This window comes from Hipposideros armiger, unplaced genomic scaffold, assembly GCF_001890085.2.
Source record: "Hipposideros armiger isolate ML-2016 unplaced genomic scaffold, ASM189008v1 scaffold_807, whole genome shotgun sequence".
Taxonomy (NCBI): Eukaryota; Metazoa; Chordata; class Mammalia; order Chiroptera; family Hipposideridae; genus Hipposideros; species Hipposideros armiger.
The window spans coordinates 378,444-389,255 of NW_017732157.1; the positions used below are offsets into that span (position 1 = coordinate 378,444).

Consider the following 10,812-nt stretch of genomic DNA (forward strand, 5'->3'; position numbering starts at 1 on the left):
ACAATTTGGGGGAGGGGGGAGTTAATGACTGAATTTTACCCTATCCTGGGATTTCTAATAGCTTTGCCTTTGGGTGGTTTGAAATACAGTATTAGCTCTATTACCTTTCCTGTACTTCCGTTCATTCTACTTTGCTTCCCACAGCCCAGGTGACCCAACAGCCAGGCCATCTATTCTGGCCTCCAGGCTCTGCTCTGACAGCTAGGCTTCGGCGCCTAGTAACAGCCTATCAGCGCAGCTACAAGAGAGAACAGATGAAGATAGAGGCTGCAGAACGTGGGGACCGGAGACGGCGGCGTTGTGAGGCAGCCTTTAAGCTAAAAGAAATTGCACGGCGGGAGAAACAGCAACGGTAAAATAAGGCTGGGAATTTGGGCTGAGCTGTAAGCTTGTCTTCAACCATAGTTCCCTATATTGAAAAGCATCTTGGAAAGAATTTATTTTGGAATTCCCTACAGAGGGACCATATTTTTTCACCTTTAATTGTTACACCTCTATGACTAAACCTCACTTTTGTGCATAATCAACTCTTAGGGACGGTCTCCTATATAGCCATTCTCATTGAGTTATTTGCATCATTTTTCTCCTTAGCTTGCTAATTCTTAAATTCTTACATGTTACAGAGTATTTCTTACTACCTCTTCTAGTGTTATCTGTGCCTTTTTTTTTTTGCACCTACTTTCAATTTTTGTGTATTCAGATATTCTAAGCCACACTAAGAAGTAACCAGTTTCCCCGTGTTCTTCTGATCACTGTGCCTGATTCCCCTTCCTTTTGTAGATGGACAAGGCGTGAACAAACTGATTTCTACCGAGTAGTGTCTACCTTTGGTGTGGAGTATGACCCTGACACCATGCAGTTCCATTGGGATCGCTTCCGCACTTTTGCCCGACTGGACAAAAAAACAGATGAAAGCCTTACCAAGTACTTCCATGGGTTTGTGGCCATGTGTCGCCAAGTGTGCCGCCTTCCCCCGGCAGCTGGAGATGGTAAGCGAGACTGGAGATTCTTGGATGAGTGGGGACGGATGGTGACAGAGCCAACTCTTGGTTAATTTCTCCTTCCTTCCGTGTCTCTTGCAGAGCCCCCGGACCCTAATCTGTTCATTGAGCCCATCACTGAGGAGAGGGCTTCACGGACTCTGTATCGTATCGAATTGCTTCGACGCTTACGGGAACAAGTTTTATGCCACCCCCTTTTGGAAGATCGGCTGGCATTATGTCAGCCTCCAGGTCCTGAATTGCCCAAATGGTGGGAGCCCATTCGGCATGATGGAGAGCTTCTACGGGGGGCAGCCCGCCATGGGGTGAGCCAAACAGACTGCAACATCATGCAGGACCCAGACTTCTCTTTTCTGGCTGCCCGTATGAATTACATGCAGAACCATCAGTCAGGAGCTTCAGCTCCATCTCTGTCACGCTGCTCTACCCCATTGCTGCACCAGCAGTATACCTCGCGCACTGCCTCACCGCTGCCCCTGCGCCCAGAGGCTCCTGTTGAAAAGCCACCTGAGGAGACAGCTACCCAGGTCCCCAGTCTGGAAAGTCTGACTTTAAAGCTAGAGCATGAGGTGGTGGCCAGGAGCCGACCAACCCCACCAGACTATGAGATTCGAGTAGCCCCCTCTGATACCACCCCGTTGGTGTCCCGGAGTGTCCCACCAGTCAAACTAGAAGATGAGGATGAGTCGGACTCTGAACTGGACTTGAGCAAGCTGTCACCTTCATCCTCCTCTTCCTCCTCCTCGTCCAGCTCCAGCTCCAGCACTGAGGAGAGTGAGGACGAGAAGGAAGAGAAGCTAAGTGAGTGCATGTGACGGGCTGTGGGCCTTCTTCCCTATTTGCCCCCTCTGCTCCTTCCCATCTTTTCTAAATGCATCCTCTGAGAGACATTTGGATTTTGATTTGATAGAATATCAAAACATGTTATTCTTTGGGTCTTTATTTAAAGCCCATATAACACCATTCCTATATAACTTTATTATTTCATCTTTGCTCATACATTCTGTATGATCTCTAGCTGCTGACCGGTCCCACTCAAAGCTCTATGATGAAGAGAGTCTCCTGTCCCTCACTATGTCCCAAGATGGATTCCCAAATGAAGATGGAGAACAAATGACCCCTGAGATTCTGCTGCTACAAGAAAGACAAAGAGCCTCTGAGTGGCCCAAGGTAACAGCCTCCTTCCCGGACATGCAGAGTCTAGAAATACAATGTAACATATACAGGGAACAAGGAACAGATGGTTCTGGTTTTCTTTGATTGTGTTTAATACTACAGTTTTTTCATGAAACTCTTCCCAGCTGACTTCGGAATCTGATACTGTTACCTCCCTCCTTATTCCCTTATGATTTACCCATCTTGATAATGATGGCACTATTGTTTGTCACAGAATCACATAGCTAGTACTCAGTCCCTAACACCAGTATTGATTTGTTTTTTTCCCACTCAGGATCGTGTCCTGATAAACCGTATTGACCTCGTCTGCCAGGCTGTACTCTCAGGGAAATGGCCTTCTAGCCGCCGGAACCAGGAAATAGTAACAGGAGGAATTTTGGGGTCAAGCAACCACTTGCTAGATAGTCCCTCATTGACTCCAGGAGAATATGGTGACTCTCCGGTCCCCACGCCACGAAGTAGCAGTGCAGCTTCCATGGCAGAGGAGGAAGTGTCCGCAGTCACCACAGCAGCAGCTCAGTTCACCAGACTTCGCCGAGGCATGGATGAGAAAGAGTTTACGGTTCAGATCAAAGATGTAAGCTCAGCATTTAGGCATTGGCAAGTGGGGAAGGAGGTTACAGTTCTAACTAGTTTCACCGACAGGATACTAAACTTATTTGGTTAACTAACTGAAAATGAGAGGGGAAAAAGAATTAGAGCTCACAAAGATCCATTTAGGAAAAACCATTGCATAAAGGAAGGGATCTTAACTTGTATAATATCTCCCAAGGACCAGTTAAATGAATTTTAATTGACACAAAGCCTTCTTTTGGGTGGCTTGTTTCCTAGGTGTTTTTGGGTTTTTTTTAGCTGAGCCCTCCTGCCACCTGTTGGCAGCTCAGCAGCTGCTCAGCTCGGGCTGGCAATCGAACCGCTGTTGCTCAGAGCTCGCACTCTTGAGCGAGCTCTTAACCAACTGAGCCACTCAGCCGGCACCTCCTAGTTTTTTAAAAATAGAGATCAAATTGTGGCAAAGCTGTTCAAATGACATCTAAGTATTATGGGCCTTATTAAGTTAAAAATAAAAAGGACTCATTCATACTGAAATTAAATCTGTTATTTATTTTATAGATGAAAATTTTTATTTTTCCTGATTCTGTTTCCTTTTGAGCCCTATTAGCTGGTCATTAAGTACTCAACAAAAAAATTTCTTAAATTAACATGTAATAGGAATATCAGGATTTTGCCCCTGTGGTGAGTTGCCATGCTGGTACCGAATCACCACGTAGGTGGTTTTTACCCTCCTGCATTGGGTGTTGTTGAGATAAACCCTACTTGTCTTACAGCTACCTGAGGGGCACTAGGTCAAGAAATGAAAGCTTTCTAAACAAAAAGTATATAAGTTTTGTTATACTGTATTTCCAATTTCTATCCCTTAGAGGCCTTCTCACCATCATCATTGAGCCAGAGGATGACTCTTACCCTAAGTCCCTTAAAGCTTAAAATTTAAAAACATGTACCATATGACGTCTTGGGTGGGTGGGGTTGTCTTCCTAGGAGGAAGGATTGAAGTTAACATTCCAGAAGCACAAGTTGATGGCTAATGGAGTAATGGGAGATGGACATCCTCTGTTTCATAAGAAGAAGGGGAACAGAAAGAAGCTAGTCGAGGTGAGTGGTAGAGATATTGTTTAATATGATTAGATAAGATCTTTTTATTCCCAAAAATTTATGAAGGCAGTTGGGATTGAGGGACTAGAAGATGTTAGAGTTATTTTATGGCTACCATTGGCTCTGCTCCCCCTGTCTCCCTGCCCCAAAGAAGAGTATGTGCTCATGGGGGTGGATTCTGGGTTTGCAGCTGGAGGTGGAGTGCATGGAAGAGCCTAATCACCTTGATGTGGACCTGGAGACCCGGATCCCTGTCATCAATAAGGTGGATGGTACTTTGCTGGTGGGTGAGGATGCCCCTCGCCGGGCTGAACTGGAGATGTGGTTACAGGGTCATCCAGAGTTCGCTGTCGATCCCCGATTTCTAGCGGTGAGTGGCAGTTCCATCCAGCAAGATTTAAAGTCGTTCCCTTGGTTTTTAAGCTGTGTGAGAGGGAGGAAGCATGCCATATTATGTCATTGTTTCTGCATCTACAAAATTAGAATAGTAGTACCCAGTCATCTTACCTCACAGATTTGTTGTGAGGATCAAAATAAAATAATGTTAAAGCACTTGTTAAACTAAATGCTAGGCAAATATTTCCTATTAAACTATTATGTAACCACCTAAAATTTTTGGAGAGATTTGTTTAATGGCATTTTTCCACTCTTTTATCTATGCAATAAGCACTTATTGTCAAACCAGATACTAGTACCTTAATAATTACTCCAGAGAATATTTTTATTCCTGTAGGATAACTGAGACTTTTCTGTTGCAGTATATGGAGGATCGCAGAAAACAGAAGTGGCAGAGATGTAAAAAAAATAATAAGGCAGAATTGAACTGTTTGGGAATGGAACCAGTACAGACTGCTAACTCTCGGAATGGAAAAAAGGTGAGTGAGACTGAGGCATTACCACTCTGTTCCCACACTGGATGTGACTAGAGGAATTATTTAATGCTCTTTATGTTTTTGCCAGTGCATTTCCAGTTTGAGAAATTTTCAATCTGCAGTCACCAGTAAGGAAACCAGAGTATTTTTATTGGTATTTTTACAGCCCTCTGGCATCATCATCTCTAGAAGAGCATAAAATTCTAAAACTAATTTCAGCACTTTAAGCATATTAAAATATAATAAAAATTAGTAAGATGTGTTAGAATATTAAAGGCCTTATCCTGCTCTTCTACTAACTAAAGGATTTTTGGCAAATCCTTTAACCTTTTCAATTTGTACATCCTGAAAAGTGAGGGGTTTGGAGCAGATAATCTCTAAAAGTTTTATGATTCTATATATCTCAGAAGTGATTTGGAGGCCTACAAAGGAAAACAGTCATGGGGTTTCCCAACATTTAAGAGGTTGAGAATTATTAATATGCTAGTAATGTAAAAAGGGTAGAAAACCATGTTTTATAGTTTATAATAACAATTTTGGTCAGTAGTTTATTTCATTATTTTCAAATATAGCTGTGCTTTTTTATCATGGTTATAGACTATTTGATAGATTACCCATAATCCTTTCCACCAAATTATAACTGGAAAACTTTGAGCAATAGTTATATTTTTTAAACATATATAAATCATGGTTCGGTTTGGTAAACGGTCATTTAAAAGTCGATTAGCACTTTTGAATACTCACTTTATCTAATCATTCCACATTTGTGTATACTCACTTTATCTAATCATTCCCCATTTGATCTTTTATATATATGTTTTTATATATATGATACATATAAACCACATGGTTTCTCTTTTAACAAAATTGATTTCCAAATGAACAGTATCTTCTGCATTTAACATTCTGAGGACATTATTTTGTACATAATCTATATTTGTGATACGAATTTATGAAGTTTATTATTTTCATATCAGTGCAAGTGGTTTCATATAAATATTGTTACTATAGAAGAATGGTTTAATTTTCCCTCTTAGCATCTATGGGACCAAGAATGTAATAAGCAGAATGGTTGATATGGGAGGCTAATGGCTAGAACGCTGGTACCTTCTCTGTCTTGAATTTAACTTTATAGAGCAGCCTGTAAAGTCTTTCCCTTCTTTAGTTCTAAAAATAGTATTACTTATTTTTACCCCCAAATATTTTTGCTGCTTCTTTATAGCCAGTTGATAACTCTAAGAAAGAAAGGATCATAGGAACTCTCAGAAAATCATAATATGACTAGTACAGAATTCTTAATGCAGAATTAATGGTGTATCTAACACTATGTATTTTATTACTGGGACCAGCAGGAGTTTAGGTGCTATTATAATAGTTTACAAGTTTATACAAATAGAGTTTTGAGATATTTGTTTTCCAAGTCAGAAAGGTATATTCTCATGTCTGGTGTTAGGCTTAGATTGGGAAATGTCCACAGACAGGTACCAATTGTCTGAGTTTATGCCAGTTTACCTAGTACTGCACTTAGGTCTAGCAAAGCAGAGGGAGTAAAAGTAATAATTTCCAGCTTCAGTGAACTTAACCAAAATTTACAGTCAGAACATCTAGAAGAGGCAATTTAAAAGTCAGCAGATACATAAGTTTTTTTATCTATGTGAAACTTACTTTATTAAATTTGACAAGGAGCTAGCCACAGTCTTTTTGATGGGTAGACATCCAAAAGTCTAATCTGACCTCTCTTGAATTTACCCCCCTAGAGTAAATAATGAAGGATAGTATTGTAAATATCAACATAGTTGTGAGGCACTTGACATGATAAGATCATGTGAACAGCCTGCCCTTAGTATACTGTGCAAGTACTGATTCATTCAGTGTCTTACTCAGGCACCTCGTTAACAAAGGTAAGCATTTGTGAAGTGGTTGGCCAGAGTAAACGTACAGTGTAGTCATGAGAAAAAGCAAAACTCTGGTTCACATGAGTATCAATATCAACTTCATTTTAGCATCAGAATGCTTCAACCAGCCATGTCCAACATTGTTTCCATCAAGCTGCCTCTTACTGTCCTTGTTTTGCCCCTCCTAAAGACAGATTCAGTGAAAAAGCATTTGCAAACTAGGACTCTGTTGACGTCTGTTTTGTTTCTTCCTCCGCCCCTTCCTTTTTACTATCTTTTTCTGTTCCTTCCTCCCAGGGTCACCATGCTGAAACTGTGTTCAACCGGGTTTTGCCAGGGCCTATTGTACCAGACAACAGCAAGAAGCGAGCACGTAGGATGCGACCAGACCTTTCTAAGATGATGGCCCTGATGCAGGGTGGAGGCACTGGGTCCCTATCTCTGCATAATACCTTCCAGCACAGCAGTAGTAGCCTGCAGTCTGTGTCATCTCTGGGTCACAGCAGTGCCACATCTGCATCTTTGCCTTTTATGCCGTTTGTGATGGGTGGTGCAGCATCATCCCCTCATGTAGACTCCAGCACCATGCTTCATCACCACCACCACCACCCCCACCCCCACCATCACCACCATCACCATCCAGGCCTGAGAGCCCCTGGCTACCCTTCTACACCAGCCACTACCACCTCTGGTACTGCCTTGAGGTTGCCACCACTGCAACCTGAGGAGGACGAGGACGATGAGGATGAAGATGATGATGATGATTTATCTCAGGGCTATGATAGCTCAGAAAGGGACTTCTCACTCATTGATGATCCTATGATGCCAGCCAACTCAGACTCCAGCGAAGATGCTGATGACTGAAGCCCCAGCATGGTCCCCATTGCTTGGGTGGCTGCTGTATTTTCATTTACTCTGGCCCTTGGACTATGGAAAAGTGGGAGGGGCAGGGGAGATGTGGGGAAACCCAGGACTCCAGGAGGTGAAAAGGAAAAAGAAAACTTGTACCTGATTGCTTCCAAATTTCAGCAGATTGAGCAGGCAGGGGAACTCCTAAAATAATACACGACCACTTCCTCATTTCTGGGGAAGGAAAGGAGACTAGAGCAGCTGAGGCGCTCACCCCTGCCTAGACACCTCCATTAACCACAGACTATGTAGCGCTGGCCCTAGCCTCTGGCAGAGCCCGTTCCTGGCCGAACTGTGGATACAGCTGGAGGGTCAGGAACTGTTACCTTCCTTCCCTTGGCATTAATAAATTTAAGTTAATCCTTTTCCACTCTTCCCTCATTCTATATTTGCTCCAACCCAATATAAATATTAATTTTAAGAGTTGCTGTTCATGATGGGTAATTTTAACACCACCTTCCCTAAAGTTCATTACTGTTAGTGCAAAGTTAACTTGGATAGAGCAGACAAGTCATCTGTACTTTATTAAAGGATTTGTGTAGACTGTCCAGTTTGCTCAAGGTAAGGGAATGATTTAAGCTGAATAATAGGCAAAATATTGTTCTAGATTCAAACTCGAAGTTCTTATAAGAGATGAGAAGGAAGAATTTCATCAAGAAACACGTACATTTTGTTTTGAATTAACTGAAGTAACGGTGCTTTGGGGAAGCCATAGTGTGTCACTTCATGAACTGCAGCAAAAAAAGAGACTGGAAAGACGCTGTCACGACTTGGTCTTTGGATACTGAGTTGTGAATCCTCTCAAGCCATTTGTTTCCTAGCGCCCTTCCCCTACCAATCCCAGCGCTCTGATGAAGCCTGGGCATTTTATTTCCCTTTCTAAGGTGAAGTTCTTCCCCCATAGCTTGGGTCTTAGTTGTATCAGGAGGGTGGTGGGCTCGCTGTATCATTTTTGAGATTTCTGTGTCCGTGCGGAGCCCTCAATCCAGCGACCTGGTATCGAGGATCCTTCCAATCCTGGAGCAGCAAAGGCTTTTGCTTCCCCAACATTTCTAGGAGGGGGACGTGCCCAGTTACGCTGTAGTCTTCCCACGCCATAACGCGCTCTTTCCGCTTCCCCTTCCTTGGCCGATGGGTGGGGGCCATTACATCCGTGCGCGGCTGCTTGTGAGGGGCGGGGTTGGCACGTCAGGTCTCCCGCCTTAGCATTGCCCAGCCGCAGACATCTCGGCAAAAAAACGGAGCTCCTGGAAACTGCGGCCCTGCAGCGAGTAAGGGCGGGGGCAGAGCGTCACGTGATGACGTAGACTGGCGTGCGGTTGCTAAGTTGACAAGAAAACCCCGCGAAAATCCAGACTGCACATTTTGTTGATTCCCCCACTCTTCCTTCCTCCCCCTAACCTCCCGAGGGAGGATTAAAGAAAAAAAGGGGAAAACAACAACAACAACAAAAAAAAACCCCAGGGCTGTCGGGACCCGGAAGCGGAAAGGGCACCTTTGAGGTCGATACTTCCGGGTCACTGAGAGAGTGCGGGATTCCGGGGCCGAGAGCTGGTGGCGGAGCCGGGAACTCGCGTGATTCTCGGGACCCGAGGAGGAGCGGCGTCTGTGGCTATGGCTGTGACTCTGGACAAAGACGCCTATTACCGGAGAGTGAAGAGACTGTACAGCAATTGGCGGGTGAGCTAGATCTCGTAATTTTCCCTAGGGAGCCCCCCTCCTCCATCCCATAATAACCCTGTTTCTCGGCGCCCTTTTTTCCCTTTCCGTCGGGAATTCCCGGGTTCAGTGTCTCCCCCTTTAATTGCTCCAGGATCATTCACCGCAGGCGGCCCTGGGCGCCTCCCTCACCGCAACCGGGACTCCCCTGCAATCACCCTTCCTTGCGGCCACCACCATCTTTCCCGCGTGCCGGCCCCCGTCATGCATAAGTCACCTCTCGTAGTCTCTTCCCGCCTTAGAAGAGGCATCATTCTTCCCTCCCACTCTGTGATCACGTCTTGCTGCCCCCTCCTGCAGTGTTCACACACACCCACGCACTCGCTCTGTCCTTCCAGAATCAGAGTATTGCGCCCCAGGTCCCGCCAGAATTACAACCATCTTCGTAAAGGATGGATGGAGGGGCTAGGAGGATGTGAATCGGCCTCTTTGCGTTTCTTTTGCGGGAGTGAAAAAAAGATACCGCTCACGCGCAACCGCCTCATGTTCTAGGCCCTGCCGTGGATAACACAGAAACCTAGCGCTGAGAACCTGCAGGCAGGCGTTAGTAATAGAAAAAACGATGTGATGCATAAAATCTCATTAGTTTTCCTCCTTGGTAGAGTATCCGTGGCACGTGTCAGAAAAAGCTGATGCAGTTACCAGTTTTTTAAAGATGGGCAATTTTGCTGCTTGAAAAACGTCCACAGTTAAAATTTATTTTTATGACAGTAATTTATCAGTTAAAATATTTGGTTGTATCCTGTGGTGCAGCCTGAGCTGTCTAGCTTAAGCCTGGCCTCTGAACTCTGTCATCCAAGAAAGATAAAGCTAATAAAGACTTTTTAAAACCTGAAAAACGTCCTGACAAAATATTTTCAGTTCTGATTTCAGCCTTGTAAATTAATTGCCTTTCAAATTGATTCTGTACTAAAAACCAAGCAATTAAAATTGGTCATTTCCCTGCCATTCATATGAAAGGTTCTTGTGCATGTTTCTTTTGAGGATAAATGCATTAGATAATTGAAAATAAAGTGGATTCTCAGTTGCATTTTATTGAAAGCAAAAATAAGGACTGTATGCCAGACAAGTGCTGAACATAAATTTTATTTTTTAAAGTGTTTATTGGTTAATTTTTATCAAATGTTTTTACAGCTCTCAGTTACATTTTTAAATTTGAATATGATCTATGTTAGAAGAACTGTAAAAGCCCTAAAGTTTTCTAAAGATTATTAAGTACTAGTGTGCAGGTAATAATCAAAAGCTCACTTTTCCACCCATAGACTCCGAAATTAGACACCTTTGATGTGAACGTTGTTTCTAGTCCCAGTGATCTAAAGTTTATCGAATTATTCTTCATCCTCTCAACCATTCATGAAAGCTAAGGTTTAGAGTCTATATAATAATTAAACGCAAAGCATGGAACTAGGGAGAACTTGAGGTTTGATACAGATTGGCAAACTTAATCTCAAATGATGGTCTTTAAATCCATGAAAGTTATTGGTCCCCGTTTTTGGTTTCTCAAAAATCATTAAAATTTATCTCGGCCCTCCTCTGTAACTTAATGACATCACTTGAAGGGGAGATGTTAGATGTTGGTAAAACCCT

At 43.3% G+C, this 10,812-nt stretch overlaps 2 protein-coding genes and 1 long non-coding RNA gene across 10 annotated transcripts in view; 2 read left to right on the forward strand and 1 right to left on the reverse strand.

Annotated features, from left to right (window-relative positions):
- Window positions 1-7,873, forward strand: part of CHD8 (chromodomain helicase DNA binding protein 8) — a 59,758-nt gene extending 51,885 nt beyond the window's left edge. For 7 of the 8 annotated variants that reach the window (XM_019628720.1, XM_019628723.1, XM_019628725.1 and 4 more), the window contains exons 30-38: window positions 145-352; window positions 781-989; window positions 1,083-1,802; window positions 2,020-2,171; window positions 2,452-2,754; window positions 3,717-3,830; window positions 4,021-4,200; window positions 4,589-4,705; window positions 6,895-7,873. In XM_019628720.1, coding sequence (XP_019484265.1) covers window positions 145-352; window positions 781-989; window positions 1,083-1,802; window positions 2,020-2,171; window positions 2,452-2,754; window positions 3,717-3,830; window positions 4,021-4,200; window positions 4,589-4,705; window positions 6,895-7,461 — 2,570 coding nt within the window. In that variant the 3' untranslated portion in view covers window positions 7,462-7,873. The remainder of the gene's footprint in view (window positions 1-144; window positions 353-780; window positions 990-1,082; window positions 1,803-2,019; window positions 2,172-2,451; window positions 2,755-3,716; window positions 3,831-4,020; window positions 4,201-4,588; window positions 4,706-6,894) is intronic. The other variant, XM_019628724.1, reaches the window with a different exon arrangement.
- Window positions 7,874-8,004: 131 nt separating this feature from the next.
- On the reverse strand, window positions 8,005-9,086 carry LOC109374270 (uncharacterized). Its single transcript, XR_002122367.1, has 2 exons — window positions 9,002-9,086; window positions 8,005-8,768 (listed from the first exon to the last, which is right to left on the reverse strand). It is a non-coding gene; the product is annotated as an uncharacterized LOC109374270 (long non-coding RNA).
- Window positions 8,765-10,812, forward strand: part of SUPT16H (SPT16 homolog, facilitates chromatin remodeling subunit) — a 43,571-nt gene continuing 41,523 nt past the window's right edge. Inside the window, exon 1 of the mRNA XM_019628741.1 lies at window positions 8,765-9,186. Within this exon, the coding sequence (XP_019484286.1) occupies window positions 9,121-9,186 (66 nt within the window). The 5' untranslated portion in view covers window positions 8,765-9,120. The remainder of the gene's footprint in view (window positions 9,187-10,812) is intronic.